At 39.3% G+C, this 21,601-nt stretch overlaps 1 protein-coding gene across 4 annotated transcripts in view; it reads left to right on the top strand.

Annotated features, from left to right (window-relative positions):
- The window catches only part of GIGYF2 (GRB10 interacting GYF protein 2), a 103,413-nt gene extending 86,586 nt beyond the window's left edge, over positions 1–16,827 (top strand). For 3 of the 4 annotated variants that reach the window (XM_058186966.1, XM_058186964.1, XM_058186965.1), the window contains 10 exons: positions 547–705; positions 4,570–4,728; positions 6,929–7,162; positions 10,827–10,949; positions 11,179–11,403; positions 11,488–11,696; positions 12,616–12,770; positions 13,255–13,415; positions 14,234–14,381; positions 15,209–16,827. In XM_058186966.1, coding sequence (XP_058042949.1) covers positions 547–705; positions 4,570–4,728; positions 6,929–7,162; positions 10,827–10,949; positions 11,179–11,403; positions 11,488–11,696; positions 12,616–12,770; positions 13,255–13,415; positions 14,234–14,381; positions 15,209–15,276 — 1,641 coding nt within the window. In that variant the 3' untranslated portion in view covers positions 15,277–16,827. The remainder of the gene's footprint in view (positions 1–546; positions 706–4,569; positions 4,729–6,928; positions 7,163–10,826; positions 10,950–11,178; positions 11,404–11,487; positions 11,697–12,615; positions 12,771–13,254; positions 13,416–14,233; positions 14,382–15,208) is intronic. The other variant, XM_058186967.1, reaches the window with a different exon arrangement.
- The last annotated feature ends 4,774 nt before the right edge of the window (positions 16,828–21,601 follow it).

Genomic DNA, 21,601 nt, shown 5'->3' with positions numbered 1-21,601 from the left:
TTACTTCAACCTCTAATTTATCTTTTTATAGCAGTTTACTGTGATGTAGCAGATTCTATTTGCCATAATTAGAGTGCAACATTTTACAATTGGTTGATTAACTGTGTGTTATCAAATTGGTGTTGACTCTTAGTGATCACATAGATAGATTTTCTCCATGACAATCTGTCCCATCTTGGTCCTTCAGCTCTTTCAGTAGTGCATTACCACATCCACCTTGCTCTGGTTGTCTTCAGAGCTTTTATGGGAGAACAAATCGTCATATTATGTGTCCAAAGTAAGATAAATAGATCGCCTTGAGTGAGAACTCTGGGTTGATTTGTTCGATGATCTATTTGTTTTCTTGGTTGGACATTAAATAAAGAATAGTTAATTCTGGAGCAGATATTGTTTTAGCACATTATAAAGACAAAATACTGGGAAGACATTCACTACTATATTTGTAGGGAAGGATGCTAAGTCAAAATCATATACTAGCAAGATTCATGCAATTATTTATAGAGATAATTCTATTGTCATATTTCCAGTATTACTCTTAAATTTTAGCTAGAGCAGGAACGGAGGGAAGCTGAATTAAGGGCCAAAAGAGAAGAAGAAGAGCGTAAGAGGCAGGAGGAGCTCCGGAGGCAACAGGAAGAACTAATTAGGAGACAAGAGGAAGAAAGAAAAAGAAGAGAAGAAGAGGAGTTAGCTCGTAGGAAGCAGGTGACAATTCAAATATGTTCAATATTTATTTATTTATTTTATTTATTTTATTTAATTTTTATACCGCCCTTCTCCCGAAGGACTCAGGGCGGTGTACAGGCATAATAAAAACCAGCAATACAATATACAAATTTAAAATCCCAATTAAAAAACTTATTTAAATTAGCCCAATGATTAAAATTTACTCTACTAAAACCCCATTTAAAATTAATAAATTTAAAATTTAAGATCCCAATTTAAGCCAGCCCCGCGCGGATAAAAAGGTGAGTCTTGAGTTCGCGACGAAATGTCCGAAGGTCAGGAATTTGGCGTAAGCCCGGGGGAAGCTCGTTCCAGAGTGTGGGAGCCCCCACAGAGAAGGCCCTTCCTGGGGCCGCCAGCCGACATTGTTTGGCGGACGGCACCCTGAGAAGTCCTCTCTGTGGGAGCGTGCGGGTCGGTGGGAGGCGTATGGTAACAGCAGGCGGTCCCGTAAGTACCCAGGTCCTAAGCCATGGGCGCTTTAAAGGTCGTAACCAACACCTTAAAGTGCACCCGAAGGCCACAGGCAGCCAGTGCAGTCTGCGCAGGAGGCGGTGTTACATGGGAGCTACGTAGCTCCTCTATCACCCGCGCAGCTGCATTCTGGACTAACTGAAGCCTCCGAGCGCACTTCAGGGGGAGCCCCATGTAGAGAGCATTACAGTAATCCAAGCGAGAGGTAACGGCGCATGAGTGACCGTGCATAAGGCATCCCGATCAAGGAAGGCGCAACTGCGGACCAGGCGAACCTGGTGGAAGGCCCTCCTGGAGCGGCCGTCAAATGATCGTCAAACGACAGCCGATCATCCAGAAGGACACCCAAGTTGCGCACCCTATCCTTTGGGGCCAGTAACTCGCCACCAACAGCCAGCGGCTGCAGCTGACTGAATCGGGTGCCGGCATCCACAGCCACTCCGTCTTGGAGGATTAAGCTTGAGCCTGTTTCTCCCCATCCAGACCCGTACAGCCTCCAAACACGGGACAGCACTTCAACAGCTTCATTGGGGTGGTCCGGGGTGGAAAGGTACAGCTGAGTGTCATCAGCGTACTGCTGGTATCTCACCCCGAAACCACTGATGATCTCACCCAGCGGCTTCATGTAGATGTTGGACAGCAGGGGCGAGAGAATCGACGCCTGGGGGAGCCCACAAGTGAGGCCCCTCGCGGTCGACCTCTGCCCCCTGTCAACACCGTCTGCGACGGTCGGAGAGATAGGAGGAGAACCACCGATATCGGTGCCTCCACTCCCAATCCCTCCAACCGGCGCAGCAGGATACCATGATCGATGGTATCGAACGCCGCTGAGAGGTCTAATAGGACCAGGGCAGAGGAATATCCCTTGTCCCTGGCCCTCCAGAGATCATCCACCAATGCGACCAAAGCTGTCTCCGTGCTGTATCCGGGTCGGAAGCCGGACTGGAACGGGTCTAGATAGACATCTTCATCCAGGTGTTGGGGCAGCTGTCGCGCCACGGCACTCTCTACAACCTTCGCAACAAAGCGAAGGTTGGAGACTGGACGATAATTAGCCAAAATAGCTGGGTCCAAAGAGGGCTTCTTAAGGAGGGGTCTCACCACCGCCTCTTTCAAGGCGGCAGGGAAAACCCCATCCAACAAAGAAGCGTTGATAATCCTCTGGAGCCAGCCTCGTGTCACCGCCTGAGTGGCCAGTACCAGCCAGGAAGGGCACGGGTCCAGTAAACATGTCGTGCCGTGAAGCCTTGCCATGTTAAAAAAAGATGCAATTTTTCCAGTATTGTGCATGTGTGTAAGAAAGAAACATTGTAGAATTTAATTTTATTCTTATACTTTTCTACCTTATATAAGTAGAGCCATCTTCAGGGCCGCTCTGAATGTCTGTCAGATACAGATAATTCAGATTCACTCAGAATTGAACCTGATTGAGCAAGGCTAATTGAGGTGCCCGAAGCATGATTTTGTAGATTTACCTGAGATAAGTGACTTTGATGAAGTAGACAGAATCGGCTTGCAAGCACCAGCAGGTGTGCCTTCTCTGCTATAGCCCCTGCCCTCTTGAACATTCTGTCTTCAGAATTACGATGTCCCCGAATGTGGCTTTTCATAGGGCCAGGATGACCTTATGATGTGCCCAGGCTTGGAGCCAGACATAAATTAAGGGCCTCATTTCTTGACCATATTAACATCCATACATCTATGGTGGTAACTTTACTCAGCACTATGCCACTCAGAGACACTTATTGAGATGGGTGGCTATAGAAATCAAATAAATAAAAGCATGTTTCATAGTGGTGCAGTGGTTAAGTGTAATATTGCAACAAAACTGCCCAAAGCATGGAATTTGATCCTGACAGGGCTGAAGGTTGACTCAACCTTCCATCCTTCCGAAGTTGATAAAACGAGGTCCCAGATTGTTAGGAGCAATATGCAAAGAATGCTGACCTTGTAAACCGCCCAGAGAGTGCTGTAAAGCACCATGGGCTGGTGTATAAATCTAAATGTTATTGCTATAGTCTCAAAAAAGGAGAATTATGTATTAAATGGAAAAAATCTAAATATTTAAAAGCAATAATTTAACCAACATTCCAATTATCTTCTGTTTGTATTTTTAAAACTATAACATAATTTCCTGAAAAAAAAATCTTGTATTCTGTTTATTTGTACTCTGCATGTAATAATTGCTTAATAAGTTATAAGGTTTTCTCTTTCCAAAAGGTAGGCAGAGATTTCAGATGGTGCCAATAAAATTTGCTATCTTAAATTTTAAAAAAATGCTTGAATTACACGAACAGCAATGTCAAAGAAAACCCACTGTACTTCTGCCCATCAGTTCCTCCATCTATACTGCTTCATTTTGAAGGAGCCAAGGAGCTTTCTTGTTGAAACATTTTGTGCAGCAAGAAAACAACCAGCAGAATCTGTGCCACACTCAAGGAAGTGAGGCATCAGGGTGGGCAGATAGTGCCACAGTTATGTATTATGTATACAATATTCAGCCTCCTCATGTTACTTGTAAATTTTAAATAAAGAATGCACAAATAACCTTTAGGGGCTAAAATAGAAATGAAGCTAAATAAATTTGTGGGGTCCTTGGTGCTCTTTGAGCTTGGTGGTTTTCTTGCAGACATTTTATTACCAAACTAGGTAACATTATCAGTGCTAGAAGGGAGTGGGGTTTGTTTTTGTTTTTATATACTAGTAGCTTGTGTTGGAGGGAGCGTTCTTGGTGGTCCCTTGTTACTAAATTTAAATTGTTTTATTTTTCACTGGCAATAGGACAGAACTGACACAAAAGGAGAAGGATAATTTTCTTCGTCATGTGCTATAGTTATTCCAAGTTGCTATTAGCCCTGGAAGGAAAGCTTTAATCCACATCAGTGCTGAGAATAACATACTAGCTGTACTGCATCAGTCCAAGCCCAGTCTTTATCCAATTAATAAAAGATGTGTAACAACACAGATTTTCAGGATCTGTGATACCAGGTTTTTAGTAGTCGAGATTTCTCACTACTATGACTATGACCTTAGGGGGGGGTGTCTTATACCTTTTCAGCACCGAGTGCCCAAACCAGAATGCATATGCATATGCGTGCGCCAGAGCACCAGAAACCCAAAGACCAGCTGGCTGGAGCGTGCATGCCTGGTTTTTGGTTGTTTTTTTGGGGCCGTTTTTCAGCACTCCGGTGCACGAAGACTAACTGGCCAGGGCATGTGTGCCAGAAACCAGAAGAGCAGCTGGCGACCATAGGTTCACCATCACAGTCTTATACTTTTAATCTTATGATTATGTTACCAATAAAGAGACATGGCTATACAGTCTTACTGGGTACTAATGGTGCAGTCTAACTTTTCTTTTTGTGTAAGGAGGAAGCTCTCAGGCGACAACGGGAACAAGAAATTGCACTAAGGAGGCAGCGAGAGGAAGAGGAACGGCAACAACAGGAAGAAGCACTTAGAAGGTTGGAAGAAAGGAGAAGAGAGGAAGAGGAAAGACGGCAGCGAGAAGAGTTGCTTCGCAAACAGGTGAAAAGAAAGATGCTGATCTGTTCAAAATGAGTAGACCTGGTAATCTCTGCTGCCTTCATGGCAATAGATATTGCATATTTCTTCCGTAGTTATTACTATATTTTTAATATGTCATTATAAATGAAACAGAAAAGAGATTGTTATTGTTTAAACACAAGATTTTTAGCAATTCAAAATTGATAAATGAAGATACTACCTCGACTGGATAAGCTTTTAAATGGACTTTGAAAATCTGTTTTCCCAACATATCAGGGTGTTCCTCTTTGGTGTGCAGTTTTTGTTCAGTTTGAGTGTGATTCTTTTCTCCCTGTTACATGTACTGTCATGTTTACTTTTTGTTTTATCTGTTTTCCTTAGAAGTTGTATCTGTTTTTGCATTCAAGTCACCTAGTTGGGGGTAGATGTATGAGTTATATAACTAATACATAAATACACTAGAATGTAATGCACTTTTTTTGGAGAATTTTATTTTTATTTTTTAAAAATAAATAAACCACATACAAATCTTTTGAACAAGATATCAGTCAGGTACATAATTAAACACTTTTCAAATTTCACCCCCTTATTGTATTTTTTATCCAATATTTTTCCCTTCCCCTTTTAAAATTTTATTATTTGCACACTTCTATCAAAACATCTGTTCCACCCCTTTATCCTGAATAGTATTGAACCAAATCTAGTTCCCACATTTTTGCCCCCTCCTTCTTCATTAAACAAAATACAACCATACTTATCCCTAATATTATCAAAGACAGACCAGTAACAAAAAAAGATAAAAACAAGGTAATCTCTACAAAATTCTCTCCTACATTAAATCTTACCTTAATTTCAAAAAGGTCTCCCATCACTTATTATTTCATAATCCCATTCCAAATAAGAAAAAAATTAAAATAATAAACAAGATAAAAAGAACAAATTGAAAAGGAGCAAACAAATCTCATTTCTCATATAATTCCATAGTTATATTCAAATATTCTATTGGAAGTTTTATCTCAAATTATTTCAAGAAAACTGCACATTTTCTTAACTTATTAGATTCCTTGTTACCCCATTCCTGCTCTTCTCAATATTTTTATAATCCTCTAATCTTTAACATAAATTTTAGTTTTACATTATTATATCATGCTTTTTATATTCTTCTCTGTCATTGCTGCATGCTGCTCATTTCTTTAATATTCCAGTTCTGTAATCATTTCTTATATTTCTTGCTTAAATGACAGTTGTATACTCTTATTGTCCATTGATTTCTACGTTATTCTTTGATGTTGTAAGTCTTAAAGGTCATCCATCTAGTTGCTGAAATCCTCCTTTAAAATTGTCCTGAAATCACAAAGACATTTCCCTCCTGTATTTCTTCTTCTGCCTTTAGGTGTCAGTCTTTAGTCTACAGTTACAATCCACAATTAACAAAGTATCCATTTTCAAGCCGCATCTTTTTTCTCTTGTTTGTTTGTTTCAATTTATAATCTTTAAATAATCGATAAAAGCCTCCAAAATTCTCTGAAGTCAATTTTAATTAAAAGTCATATTTTTCTCTGTTTTCTCTATTCAATTAGGGCGCTAGACTTAGGTTCCAAGCCAACTTTTGTCAGGTTTAGGTATCATTAATTATTTCCTTCTGTTTTCATTTCCTGTTTAAATTAACAGCTATTTCTCAATTTTTCTTTAAATGCTTGTTGGCAAAATTGCTCCTAGTGCCTCTTCGTGAGCTGGTATTAATTCACCCGGGTTCAATATCTTGTTCAGTACTTATGCTTTATCCTCCTGCCCGTTCTTGTGGCCGTCCCGACTTGAGGCAGCTGGTGATGGCTGCGGTCCTCCTCGCTGGGTCGAGAGAAAAAAGCTGGAGCTACAGGGAATTTGCAACTTCTCTGTCTGCTCCAGCGGCTCCCTCATTCTTCGCTGTCCCTACAGGGCAGCTATGGTCCAGACTGGATCCTCATATCCAGGGGATTTTTGGCACTCACCCTGGAGCTCTCGGGGTTCGTGTCCGTTCTGTCGCAACGCTGGCCATGCCTCCATTTTTGAGGACTGTTTAGTTGAATTATTTGAAGTTAGAAATCTACCCAATAGTTATGTTTTGGAGCAAGTTGCATTATTTAAAGCAGAGAATACCTACGTGTCTGTATAATTGCTTTGAAAGTAAACATTTTAATCTAGAACTTCAGAAGATTTGCTTTTTTTCTGAACTGGAAAGGAAGAGGAGGCTGCCAAATGGGCACGTGAAGAGGAGGCCAAGCGTCAGGTAGAAGAAAACCGACTGCGCATGGAAGAAGCAGCAGCTCAGCAGCGGCAAGAAGAGGAAGAACGGAAGCGGAAAGAGTTGGAACTCCAACGGCAGAAGGAAATTATGAGGCTGAGGCAGCAGCAGCAGGAAGCTTTGCGTCGATTGCAGCAGCAACAACAGCAGCAGCAACTCGCGCAGATGAAGGTATCAATGCTTCTCAGTGTACCTTTTGTATTGTTTTCAAATAAATAATGACTATTGTTATCAAGGGAATATGAATTATGCTCATAACGAGACTAGAGATTCATCCTGTTAATTTTGCAAAATCTGTACAGTTGTTGCTGTTTTTAACTTTAGATCAGAATAAGTATATCTCTTATTTCAGTGAGCTTGCTGTTCTGTGTTTCGGGTAGACAGAGAACAAGCCCTCTTTTGAGCTCCGAAGGAAGCCCATAGTATTTCTTTACTCCCTAAACCAGGGGTGTCAAACTCAAGGCCCGGGGGAAAAATCTGGCCCATGGGATGTTTAGATCTGGCCTGTGGGGCTGCCCTGGAAACATCAAAGGACCGGCCCTGGGTGCCTCTGCAAGCAGAAATGAAGCTCAGGAAGGCCGTACAATGGCCTCCCGAAGTGCTCTGCCAGTGAAAATGGAACTTGGCAGCTCCATTTTTGGCTATAACGGCCTCCTGCAGTGGTCTACCAGTGAAAACTGAGCTTGTGCCACCTTCCCAAGCTCCATTTTCACTGGCAGACCACTGCAGGAGGCCATCGCAGCCAAAAACGCAGTTCAGGACTATGGGATCTCGCCGTTGGAGCTTGAGGGCCAGGCTGGGGCCTTGCCCTCTGCTGCAGAGGGCTCTGGACAGCCTGCGCCATCATCCAGGATCCTCCGCATGGCCTGAGAGGAATAAGGTGGCTCCTCTGAAGGACAAAGGTTTGGCGCTCTCCCTGGTCTCACCTTCCTCCGCTGGGGACAGTGAATTCCCCCAGGCCAGCTGACACGAATGATATCGAACTGGCCACGCCCAACCTGGCTCCTGGAGGTCAAACGCAACCCTGATGTGGCCCTCAATGAAATTGAGTTTGACACCCCTGCCCTAAACAAAAATGTTTAAATTTTGTCAAGTAGCATGTGTTAATTCTAAATTTAGAACTATGAGAGGAAATAGGTAATCCTGGTTTAATGACCATTCCTTTAGTGACCTTTGTTACAATGGCGCTTTAGCTATAGCTATGGTCATTTGATCAAAATTCAGACATTTGGCAGGTCGCCTGCATTTACAGCCATAGCATGTGCTTTAGCTCTCCCCACTTGTTTACCTCCTCCACCCTTCTCTGCCATTCCTGCTGCCCTGCCCTTTGCTACTCCAACTAATCTTTGCCTTTTTCTTCCTCCTGCTACTGACTGAGTGTACCCAGTTGATCCAGCTCTTGGGCCTTTGCCATGCATCACACCCTGCATTCAACCACCATTCCAGCTGACCTTTGCCATCTTCTCCCTCCTGCTGTTCACAAGACACTGTTAGCTGAGGCAACTGCTGGCCTTTAGCAAAGCTTCAACAGGAGGAAGAATACACAGAAGGTGAACTGTGGGTGGGAAGTGGAGTGAGGGCAGCTAAAAAATTAGAAATGCAGGAGAGATAGGCAGGTGGGGGGAACTGAATGCGAGGCAAGCTTGGCAAGACAGCAGAACCTCATCTGCCAAAGGGAGCTCACCAGTCCTGGATGAGGAGGATGCAGCAGGACAGAGCTGGTCATTTGTGCAGGCTAAGAGAAATGTGAGTTCCTTGTCTAACAACGGCATGGTCCTTGTCTAATGACCAGAACCAGGAACAACTGGAGCGGCTATTGCTAAGCAGTGTGGTCACATGTTTCACCTAATAACCACTTCACTTAGCAGTGGAAATTCTGGCCCCTGTTTGGGTCATTAAGCAAAGACTACTTGTGCAATATTTCTGGCGGTCACAACATTGGGTTTTAATTCCATTATATTTTTTTTCTACAAGAAGCTGAAACTGAATAGTTCACGCAAAAGATGCTAACTTATATAATTTACAGAATGTGACTATTTTAAAGACAGATTGTAATTTTTTTCTGAATCTTGATCGGTGAAGAAATCTACAACTCCAGCAAAACAAATACAGGTATTCCATGACTGATGACCACAGTTGGATCTAGAATTTCCATTGCTAAGCAATGTGATCATAAAATGCAATGTCATCTGACTACATCGCTTAGCAACAGCAATCCTGGCACTTCCTGTTGCTGCTGTTAACAAATTTCAATAGTTGTTAGGTGAGGAACCCACCCCAATCTAAACCATTTCAGGTTTGATCCCTCCCAGCCACAAGCCTTAATTCTTCTGTTGTTTCCCCTTCAACTCTCCCCAACTGCTTATTCCTCTCCCCCCATCTCTGCCCTTTTGGTTGCTCTGCACCCTGTCTTGCATCTGGAAGTCTCAGCAGCCCCTGCTCAGCAATGTAGTACAAAACTATCTCATCCCAGGAAGCTCCAACGACAATATGCCCAAAGCCTCAACATCCCAGGAAGTGCCCCAGTTCCAACTGTAGTTGACTTTGCCACCCTGTACTCCAAGGCCCCTACCACTCCAGCTGACCTTCAGTGTCTGGTCCTGCGGCTGACGAGGTACATTCATCCTGCCCCTTCCCAAAGCAACTGCTGACCATGTGAGTTGATCTACCCCAGGTCTCATGAGGAAGCCACTGTGCACAACCTGGGGAAGAGATCTCGTGCAGCCAGCAGATGCCTTTGAAGAGTCAGGCAGGGACCATGGAGTGCAGATAGTCAAAAGGATATAAATGCCAGGGATAGGTAGGTGAATCAGGAAACTTAAAGCATCCCTGTGGTTGTTAATTTATTTATTTATTTATTTATTTACATTTATATCCCGCCCTTCTCCGAAGATTCAGGGTGGCTTACATTGTGTAAGGCAATAGTCTCATTCTAATTGTATATTTATATACAAAGTCAACTTATTGCCCCCCCAACAATCTGGGTCCTCATTTTACCTACCTTATAAAGGATGGAAGGCTGAGTCAACCTTGGGCCTGGTGGGACTCGAGCCTGCAGTAATTGCAGGCAGCTGTGTTTAATAACAGGTTTCTTACAGCCTGAGCCACACTGCGGCCCAGTGTGTGCAGGCTGTGTTAAGTGTGTGCAGGCTGCTAATTGCCTAAATTTTGAACATGTGAGGGTGAGGCACTGCAACAGCTGTAATCTTGTGGACCAGTCATAGGTCCCTCCATTTAGCACCACTGTAACTTTGAATGGTCACTCAACAACTGGGCGTAAGTTATTTGTGTATAATAAGCAATGTTGTATTTTTATGCATTATATTATACTGGTTCTTTTTTCCCCCTGTTTTTCAAGGTTGCCCTGTATGGCAAACCATTTCACATTTACCTTAATCATTCTAAATAAAAAGTTTGCCCAAAGGCTCTGTCTCATGAATACTTCTACAGTCTTACTTTTGTTAATACATCTTTTTTGGTTTTCCCTTCTGAATTACTGGTTCTTCAACTGTTTTAGTTGTTTCCCTTCTTTTACATGGGATATTTAAACTCAGTAAAATCCAATTATTTTTCACAGTTCTCTGCCTCAATCTTTAGTGCTGTAAAAACTATTTCTCTTTGTTGGCATATGAAATTTATATTGAGCTACAAGCTTGGGTGTCATACAGAAAAAGATTGCAATTGTACAGTATAAGAGAGTAATAATCAAACTGTGGTTAAGTTAATACCGGTAGTCTTCTTGTTACCCTTTTTTATTCTTTATCTCATTTTTGATGTATTTCTTGTGTTTGTTAGGAGAATCTAACTTGCATTTTTTGTGTACAATTGTTCCTAGCTCCCTTCTTCTTCAACATGGGGTCAGCAATCCAGTTCAAGAGCTTGTCAGTCACAGGCAACATTATCATTAGCAGAAATCCAAAAGCTTGAAGAAGAGAGAGAGAAACAACTTCGAGAAGAGGTAAATGTTATAGTTTCCAAACAATAAATAGTTTTGGGTAGCTGCTGAGAGAGAACTTTGGAATTTGTTTCCTTAAGCCTGGGATGTGCATTGGGAAAGACATTACATGATTCTACCCATTCTTTTCTACTTCTGAAAAATCCACTGTTGCTTGCTAATATGAGTGGTGGCTACTAGAGGGCACTCCTGTGATGTTTTGCAATCAAGTTTTGCATTTACTATCTTCTAGCAAAGGCGTCAACAGCGTGAACTAATGAAAGCTCTCCAGCAGCAGCAGCAGCAGCAGCAACAGAAGCTGTCTGGTTGGGGAAATGTTGCCAAGTCTGCTGGCACTACAAAATCTCTCTTGGAGATACAGCAGGAAGAGGCAAGGCAGATGCAGAAGCAGCAACACCACCAGCAGCAACAGCAGCAACAACAGCAGCAGCAGCAGAGCAGAGCCCGCAGCACTACAGTGAGCAGCTCCTACATTTTAATGTTTATAATTTCTCATTTAAGTCAAGGCAGATTTAAATACTTCATCCTTTTTGTTCCCCAGCAACATTCAAATCGGCATACCAGCATTGGCAATTCAGTATGGGGCTCTCTGAGCACAAATCCTAGCAGCCAGTGGGCATCAGATCTTGTCAGTAGTATTTGGAGTAATGCTGATACAAAAAATTCAAACATGGGATTCTGGGATGATGCAATCAAAGAAGTGGGCCCTCGTAATGCAACTAATAAAAACAAGAACAATGCTAGCATCAGGTAAGAATATATGTGGTTGAATTTTTTGACTGTTAGACAGTGCCAAAGCTTGCAGCATTTCTTAGAAATGGTTCAGTGAATGAAAGTTTTCTATCAAACCACAGCACAACCAGGATTGCTTATTTCATCTTATGTGAGGTTAATTGGTATAATAACTGGGAAAAGTATTAGGCAGGGTAAAAGGCCATTACATGCAGTGGGCTATCCAACTTTGTCTTAAGAAGAACCTGGAGTGATTTTTGCATTTCCAAAAGCTAAGTCTGGCTTTTAAAAAAAAGATTTATTTATCCTACCTATATTATGTTTATAAATAAATCAAGGCAGAGAACATCTCTTATACTCCTTCCTTATTCTATTTTCCCCCCAACAACCAACCCTGTCAGGTGAGTTGGGCTAAGAGAGAGTACTGGTCCAAAGCCTTCCTCATGGCTTTCATGACTAAGATGGGACTAGAATTCACATTTTCCAGGTTTCTAGCAAGGCACTGCCAGCCTGCCTGCCTAAAACATTTGTATAGCCACCCATCTTAAAACTGAACTTTGGGTGGCTTACAATCTACTCTAGCATATATATTAGGTCCATTAATATCTAGGATGATGCACACAGGGCAAGACTTCTGCTATGACCACCTCCCTGTGACATGTGTTTTTCAGGATAGAAAGATGGAAGGTAAGTCATTGAACAGTGGGGAAGGATAGCCAAGCCCAGTATGGAGCCAAATAAGTATGAGTAGGAGCAAGTGGATAGATTGTAAGTCCAGCTGGCTGCATCTATTAAGATTATATCTTATTGTACACCCATATGATTTTTTAATATAATTGATAGATTGCTGGATTTTTCTGGTTTCTTCCTATACTGTTCCTGGCAATCTACATCTCTTCCTCATACTCTGCAGTGATAGTGTTTTTCTTTGTCCCAGTAAATCTATAGGTGTTACAAGCAGGCATAATAAGAAGGTAGAAGAAGAAGAAAAGTTATTGAAATTATTTCAGGGAGTTAATAAACCTCAGGATGGATTCACTCAGTGGTGTGAACAAATGCTTCATGCACTCAACACAGCTAACAACTTGGATGGTAAGCAGTAGTAAAAGGTACAAGCATCTTACAATATATACCATGCATGCTACCACATATTACAAGAAATTTTATCATAATTGCATTCTAAATCCATGTAACTGTTTTGTAGTATAAACAAATATGAGAAAATTATAGAAGATCCAATACTCATTGCCCAATATTCTCGAGGAGTGGAGATATAAATTGTGCTGCATAATATCACTTATATTTTTGAATCGTAGATCTTAGCGCAGGATTTTCTGCATTGCTGAAAAATTAAATGAAGTAGGAGTAGTCTGTTTGTTGTTTTCATTAGCAAGTTATTCAGTGACAATAGGAAACATTTTTTGTTTTTTTATCGAAGCAGAAATAATTTTGTTTTACATAAAGTTTTTTAAAACGTTTATCAAATAGTTGATACTAGAAAGCTCTTGTCCATTGCATTGCATTACTGAACATTCTTTACAGAGTTCTCACAATTGAATCTCTCTTCTTGTTCTAGTTCCCACATTTGTTTCTTTCCTGAAAGAAGTGGAATCTCCTTATGAGGTTCATGATTACATCAGAGCTTATCTTGGGGACACCCCTGAAGCCAAGGAATTTGCCAAGCAGTTTCTTGAGCGCCGTGCCAAACAAAAAGCCAACCAACAACGGCAGCAGCAGGTTCATATTTCTGTTTTGGGGAAATATTTCCAAGTCAGAAGTAGATATTACTCGGGCAGAGAAAAATGCATCAAATGGATGTGGAATTGTTCTTAAAAAGGAGAGCATGTTTGAGCGTGGATGTATTAATATAGAAACGTCATCTTGAAGCTTTTCTTAAACATTGTACATTGTACAATGTACCTTATACATTGTACAATGTGCCTTATACATTGTAAGCCGCCCTGAGTCTTCGGAGAAGGGCGGGGTATAAATGTAAACAAAAAAAAAAAACTGTATGTAGATAAAAAGTACCGTATATACTCGAGTATAAGCCGAGTTTTTCAGCACATTTTTTGTGCTGAAAAACGTCCCCTCGGCTTATACTCGAGTATATACGGCTTATACTCAAGTTTTTTTTTTTCTTCTTTTTTTCACATTATACCGGATGGTGCAAACTTGGCGGGCTTTTGCATTAGCGCGGGGAAGCCCTGCCGGTGCAGTGAGAGGGCGGGGCGGGGGAGCCGCCAGCCTTCTCGGCTGAGGAGGAGGCTTTCCTGACCGGTAGCTGCCTCATTTCCCTCCCTCGGCTTATACTCGAGTCCCCAGTTTACCCCAGTTTTTTGGGGTAAAATTGGGGACCTCGGCTTATACTCGGATCGGCTTATATTCGAGTATATACGGTAAATAGAATAAACCATGGTCATAGGGAAAATGTCTTATCAGGTAACTGATAGTATATGAAAATATCTTCTGATACATTCCTACAATAGAGGGAATGCTTCTTAGGAAAGTACACAAAGCTCAATTTTACCTTAAAATGTGTCCTTTATTTCCAGGATTCTGTATGGGGAATGAACCATAGTTCTTTGCATACAGTCTTTCAAACTAATCAGAGCAACAATCAGCAGTCCAGTTTTGAAGCAGTGCAGAGTGGCAAAAAGAAGAAGAAACAAAAAATGGTTCGTGCAGATCCAAGCTTGTTAGGTGAGTTTTAGAACCTTCCAATTATAATTAATTTGTAACATTGGTGTGCCTTCAAGTCAGCCTTAACTTCTGACAGCTGCCTGGACTAATCCCTGCAGTTTTCTTGGCAAAACATTTTGGAAGTAGTTTGCTGCTTCCCTTTTCCTAGAGCTGAGGGAGAGCAACTGCCCTAAAATTATCCAGGTGTCTTTGGGCCTAAGGCAGGATTTCCCAGTTTCTAGCCTGAAGCCGTGATCACATCAGACTGGCTTTCATAATGTAACATCATTGTTCTAAATATCTCGCACATTTTTCTGAAATAAACCAGAAATTTAATATGGTATGTTAAATAAATGGAGTCCCACAAAGAACATAGAAACTAAGATAGAAGAGTTGGTGAAAACTATTTTTTCTCCTCTTGGGATTGCAGTTTTATTTATCAGTCAGCACCTTTTTGGTCTGCAGAGTTTGCTTCACAGTAATCAGATGTACTGATTGCTTACTTCTGCAATCAGATGTATGCAAGAAAACAGTTGCCAAAGTTTTATGTACATATCTGCACATTTAAACTTCATATGCTCCATTCTGTTGATTTGTTAGATTTCTAAAAAACAGTAGATAGTGGGTATGTATTTTTTTTATAAAATATGTGATTAAGAGAATTCTTTAATAATACTTTTATTACATGCATCAGTGTTTTAAAAATACTGAACTCTTATACTAGAAAGTTTTTTTTCTTAACTACAAACTATAATTTTATATGGTTGTTTAATTACATGTAAATTGGCAAGTATGAAACATTTCATCGGTGAACTGATAAACTGTAAACTCGGATCTGTCTTTTTCAGGTTTCTCAGTCAATGCTTCATCAGAAAGGCTCAATATGGGAGAAATAGAGACTTTGGATGACTACTGAGTAAATACCACTCACCTGGCTTTTCCAGTGTCTGTTAACCATGCATTCTCCACTGCCAGACAGTGTCCTTTCTCTTCACTGCTGTCATCGTTGCCTTGCAAATGGATCACAGAATCAATCATCTCAGGCTGCTGTTTTTGCTTCAACAAATGCTTTCTTCCCAGGATTGCACAGCCACCTTCATTTATATTGGTCTTTGGTTTTTGTACTGGGTAGACAGAAAAGAAGATTTATTCAGAGGTTGAATACAAAGCACTGTGAGTGATTTTTTTTTCCCCCAAGCTATTTGGAAAGCCATCTGGAGGTCTACATATGGTAGCTTCCTTCCCTTCTGTCATTACTTTCACAACAATAAGCCCGTGCAATCATGGTGGAGAGCTCATGGTTAACAGATGTCATTCAGAACCAAAATGCCATGCAGATACTGACTTCCATGCCTTCCAGTTTCAGGAGGTGCATTCATAAATTAACTGTAAAACTGCCAACAGCAGAAATTTTTTGTGGTGGGCAGCATTCAGCTTGGATTGGTCTGGCATTGCACATCCCTGTCAGCCTATCTTCAGCACATTGCATTTGGGGAAGCTCAAGTCTGTCTTCATTAAGTGGTGGTGTCAACGCTACTTGAGTGCAGGCTTCGGCGCATCCAGCCTTCTTGAACAATTGGGGACTCAAGTTGTGGGAGGAGGCACTTACTTCAGGCTGAATTTCTCCTGTAATTCTCTTTCCTCCATTGTAATTGGGCCAGTTATTTTGGACCCTTCTGCTGTGAATTTGTCTCGTTTCAGAGACACATAGGATCTTTACCATATGTATGTTCATCAGTTGGCTTTGTATGAGGATTTGACACTACCTTTGGAGCATGAAATGTAGCCAGATTTTCATCTGGTTACATATGATGGTGATTCAGGATTTTGTAAGTTCTGCAGCAGCATTATGCCAAGGAACAGGAGATGTCGTCTTCAAAGAAAAATAAATGACACAAGGAATTTGAGCATTGGCAGTGTCTATGTTTGTAAAAAAAAAAAAGAATAAAATGCAGTGTGCTGGTTTTTGTTACATAGTACACTCTCCCATTACTTCCACTGTGCCCATATTTATATCATCCATCTTCTCCCAGTTATAGTCCAGAATTCAGTGCACTTAGGTACCTCCACCCTCATCCCCCACCCCAATCTCCCACTTGCACAGTGAAGTTGCGTGTGAAGATTTTTTTGAGTCATCACCTGAAGAAAACAACTGAAGTTGCTTTAATTTTTATTTCAATTAATTTTCCTTAATTTTCCTCTCCCTTCCTCACCTTTCAAATGCCAATTTGTACAATAACTGTATAGAGATGGTTGTAAACTTGTAAATAGTTTTGCATCTACTAGCACAGAGAAACCTGTCACAAATCTGCTCTCCTGCTCCCCTTTACTTTGTACACTTATGAAGCAGGGGGAGGTGGTAGTTATGTTTACAACAGATCTTTAAATTTCCTCTGAACTCTACATAATAAGAGGGAGGGGAGAAACAAGAAGTTTAAAAAAAATAAAACCTGGTTGTATTATTGCACATATTGTTTGCTTTTGTCAAAGCCAGTTTTGGCAGTCTTTTGTGGTGCTAAACTCAGCCTTGAAGTGCTACAAATACCTATTTGCTTAATTGACAAGCAAGTACACAGGAGCTGGAGGGACAGCAGTTGCTTTATTTTGTAATCCTGGAGGAATGTTGCTGGTTTTTCTACTGATAATTTTAGAGGTGGAAATAAACATCAAGGCTGCAAATGTTTGACAAAGATTTCACTCTTCACTTTTTTCCATTTGAAGACATTAGCTTATTCACACTCTTGTTTTGTTTATGTAAGAGACCATGTCTGGGTAGTTCCTTTTACAGTTGTAAACATCTAGAATAGAGACTTTAATAAGCCCAGTATGATCAAAACAGCAAGTAGTGTTGTTTTTTTCAAACTAAAAAAAATGGCTCCCTAATCTACTTGTAAAACCTTCGGGAGAAGGGCGGTATAAAAATTGAATAAAATAAATAAATAAATAAATAAATAAAAGATGCTGTCTTTTGGGAACAGAGGTGATTTTATGTGACTCTTAAATGTCGACTTAACACTTAAGTCTACACTCCTTAACAATTAGTTTTTGTGCTAGATTTCAATAACTGTTTTGGGATGAGTTAAAGAAATAAAAAAAATCAGATTAACTATGTTTCAAATTTTGTATAAACATTTTAGAATGTCCACTTCCCTTTCTCTAAATTAGTGTAACTGAATATTTTTTAGAGAGCCCTATAGAACAGTTCTGTACATCTCATCTCAAAAGTAAGTCCTATTAAATTTTATTAGACTTGCTTCCAAATAAGTGTTTTATAATTGCTGTCTTCGCATAAGTCTCAATTTTTTAAAAGTGAGGTGTAAATAAATTATGTAAATAGGGATGTAGTCCTTATCTTAGATCAGTTTGCTAGTCCAAGAACAATTCTGAGTATGTAAGAAGCCACTTCTAAATTGAATTAATTTTAGTAAAAATTGGCATGGGTAAAGTTTGAAGCTCAGGAAACAAGTGCCTTATTTGAATACTACTACTACTACCACTACTATACTGATGATGATGATGATGATGATGATGATGATGATGATAATAATAGCCTTCCTTTTGTATAATCTTGTAATTCATGGAGAGATGGATGACAGATTGAAATCTCTAAATAGAACCTGACTAATTTGCAGTCAATTGACAAAGATCTCAGACTTAAATTAGACAGAGTAGACTGATACTATCTATGCAAAACACTCCACTATATGAACCTGTGGAGTCCATTAAACAATTGTCTTTATTCATGTCAGAAGCACCTACAGATAGACATATAACATTCAATACTGAGCGCGTAAAATAGGCCATAAAAATATAGCACATTTAAAAGATGTAAAATAAGTAGAATGAGAACTAAATGATATTAATAATTTAATAAATAATAGTATTTTTCTTTGAGCCACCATTTGTAGTTGGTGATCTCAAGATTCTGGTAGAAAATGGATGTTTGCAACTTGAACTCTGTACTATAATGGATAAGACTGTCATTAACTCTGATTTATTAGAAGCTTTTCAAATTTTAGTTTGGACAGATTTTAATATTTAAAGTCAATTCTCTGCAGAATTAATACTGATAGTTACAATTATCCAAATGCCAGTTAATTACCTTAACATAAAGATCATCACGTAGGGAGCTTTCTCCCTTAACAGGTACAAACTGAGCTTTAACTGAAACCCTCTAGAATAATAATCCTGGCAAGTGTGATACAACTATTAAGTACTATTTCAATTACAATGTTCAATGGTGCTGGGTCATTTAAATAGTTTTAATGCAACTCATTTCAAAAGTATTACCTTGCTGAAAAAAGGAATAATGTTCCAGATCACAGAGGTTCAGATGATGGCATTGTAGGATGTGCTATGATTTTTGCTGCTACTGTTTATTTCTTTACATTTTTTTTATTTTATAAACCATGTTGAATTGTGCCAATATACCAAATACGTTTATATATTACCTTTTTAAATATCAGTTCGCCAAACTAATATACAGCAGTGGTAGCCTGTACTAAGTCAACTGTTGTCTATCTCTGTGGTGCCAAGTAATAAGAAACATCTTTTCACATTTTTCCAGTTACGGCCAGGTGTGAGTAAAAGTGAGTATTTGCCAGGGGAACAAATACGGCAGTTAGAGATGTGGAAAATTTTTGACTGAAACTTTGTGAGTTCAAAACAGTGTTTTGAGGATTTTGGAAGTGTTTCAAACCCAAAGCACTTCCAAAATGCTTGAAACAGTAGTTTTACATATGAAATGGAAAAGTCTGCAGTTTCACATGCAAATAATTTGAATCAAAACAGTTTGAGCGGCCCAAGTGGCAGAGAGGATCTTAGCCTTGGATTTCAGACTGACTACAGAAACACAGTGAAGTTTTTCCTTGCAAAAGTACCAAGCTTTTATATGCATACCGATATTAATTATGATTCAACAAGAAGTAATTTAAATTTATTTGAAGGTAATTCAAATAGTAATTTTATCATTTGACTATTAGTACAGTGTAGTTAGTTCGGCTATTGAACTGGGGCTGACATTCAAAATTTGCAAGGGAAAGAAATATAATTGTAATATATTTAATAGTATAAGGAAAATGCCTATAAAGACTCAAATGGAACTCTTATAAAATAAAACCATTGGTCTTTAATAGGAATAAATAAAAATGAAACATTTATTTAAAAACTACCATTGTGCCTCTGTATAACAATTTACAACAATCTACTCTTCAAAACTCAATCCTATAAACTGAAGTTAGATCAAGGATGTGTATTGGTACTTAAAATAATTTTTCACACTTTTATCAAAAATAAAGCTCACCAGAATGAAACTAAGTTATTTGAACAATTCATAGTTTTTCCAGTAAATTGAGCTAAACAAAAGTCATTCACTGCAGTTTGAATGTACAGTTGCTGCAAATAATTTCAAGTGCCTAACTGATCTTAGCTGATTTTCTAAGTGCTCATGTAAATAAGTATGCTGAAGCAATTTTCTTCCTAATGAAAATTTGACTTCTACCTCTAATTTATTCAAAAATACTTTCTGATATATATTTGAACATAAGGATTCCGGCTTTTCAAGGCATTGAACATTTCTGGAATATTCAAATATCTCCTCATCATTTATATGATTCTTTCAGGTTAAAGAAATTCGGCCATGCCTTAGCAAACAGGAAAATATCTTTCACAAAATGTCTGGAATTTAAATCAGAGAATGGTTAATAAACATGGATCTGATACGTGGGATATATTTTAAATTCAATCAAGAATTGGTAGATAATGTTGAATTCAGAAACTTCTAACATCTGTTACTTTAAACATTATGTGATTGGCATCCTTCTGTTTTGCACTCTCACACCCTATGCAAACATATGCCTATTTTAAGTATAGAACTGTTTAATGAATAGGGTTATTCATTGCTATCCTAAACTTAAAATATGTAGTCCAGTTATTGGAAGCATAGTGCAGCCTTTGGGGTTTTGCAGTTAACTGCCAATTAATGTATGCCTTACTCTGTTGGGGGAGGATTGAGTTTCCAAGGGCCAACTGTAGAACTTGGGGGTGGAGAAATAAAACAAAATTGTTAGAAGGTGGGACTGCCTTCTGGCTTAAATCAGTTAATCAGCCAGACTGCATGCGTAAATGAGGCTGTAGAGTATTTGCCGTTCTGCTTATGTATATTTCTACATGTCTAGAGATTTGAGAATTGGCCGAACAAGGTTTTGATTTAGCTTCAGCAAATTGATTCCTGATTGAGAATTTAGAGAGTTTGAGCATTCCCTGAAGCATCTCACTTTTTTTGAAGAGGCAATGCCCCATACCAAGACATTTCACCTCATCCTATTGACACTGACTGGAGTCCTGATCTCTTTTGTAAAAACTGGTAAGTTGAATTTCTCTCTGGCCAACATTATATTTCAAATAGCATTTCCCCCTTCCCCTTTGCCTGTGCATTCTCTGAATTCTAAATTTCTTTTCCATAAAGATAGTATATAGATAACTAACATGTTATAATAATAATAATAAAAACTTGAATGAGATTAAAATTTACATGTTTATGAGACTAAAGTTGTGTAACTAGTTTCAGTTTGGTTAGCTGGAACATAATTCAGCTTTAAACCCTTGATGAAGAGGCTGGAACTTCTTAAATCTTTATTGATACAGTTAACTTGGGTGTGTTCAGAAAAAGTCCTCATATAAACATGGGACATAAGTTTCGGATATAATTTTACACTGGGAATTATCATTCCATTTTTAATGGAAGTGTTTAATTCTGTATCTGTGAAGATAAGAGTGATAGCGCTTGCTGAAACACAAAAACAAATCGTTGAAGTAAGATGTATAAGCCACATGCAAGTTTCTGTGTCATTCTTAGGGGTTTTATCTCCATATGGTTAGCAGAAAGATTTATGATACCAGATGAATTTATGATACCAGATGTATTTCAGGATGCTTAGTTCAAATAATAGATTGCAGAACTGATTTGTGGATGGATTAATTTCTCCAATTTGCGCAGTACTATGGAAGTTATAATTCAAATCTCAGTGAGATTCAGTATAAAAAAATTATAGAAACAGATATTATTATAAAAAATGTTAATGTAGGGGTGTGTGGGTGTCTGTGTGGGTGGGTGGGTGTATATGTGTGTTCCTGGAAAATAAATGCAGAATAGAATATACATTCAGATCTTAACCATGAACCAATACAACTGCTGAAATTATTGAGGATAGCATAAAATATTCCTCCAAGCAAAATGAATA

Source organism: Ahaetulla prasina, chromosome 6 (genome assembly GCF_028640845.1).
Source record: "Ahaetulla prasina isolate Xishuangbanna chromosome 6, ASM2864084v1, whole genome shotgun sequence".
Classification (NCBI taxonomy): Eukaryota; Metazoa; Chordata; class Lepidosauria; order Squamata; family Colubridae; genus Ahaetulla; species Ahaetulla prasina.
The sequence above is the reverse complement of the archived record's forward strand: the minus strand, read 5'-3'. Positions and strand labels throughout refer to the sequence as shown.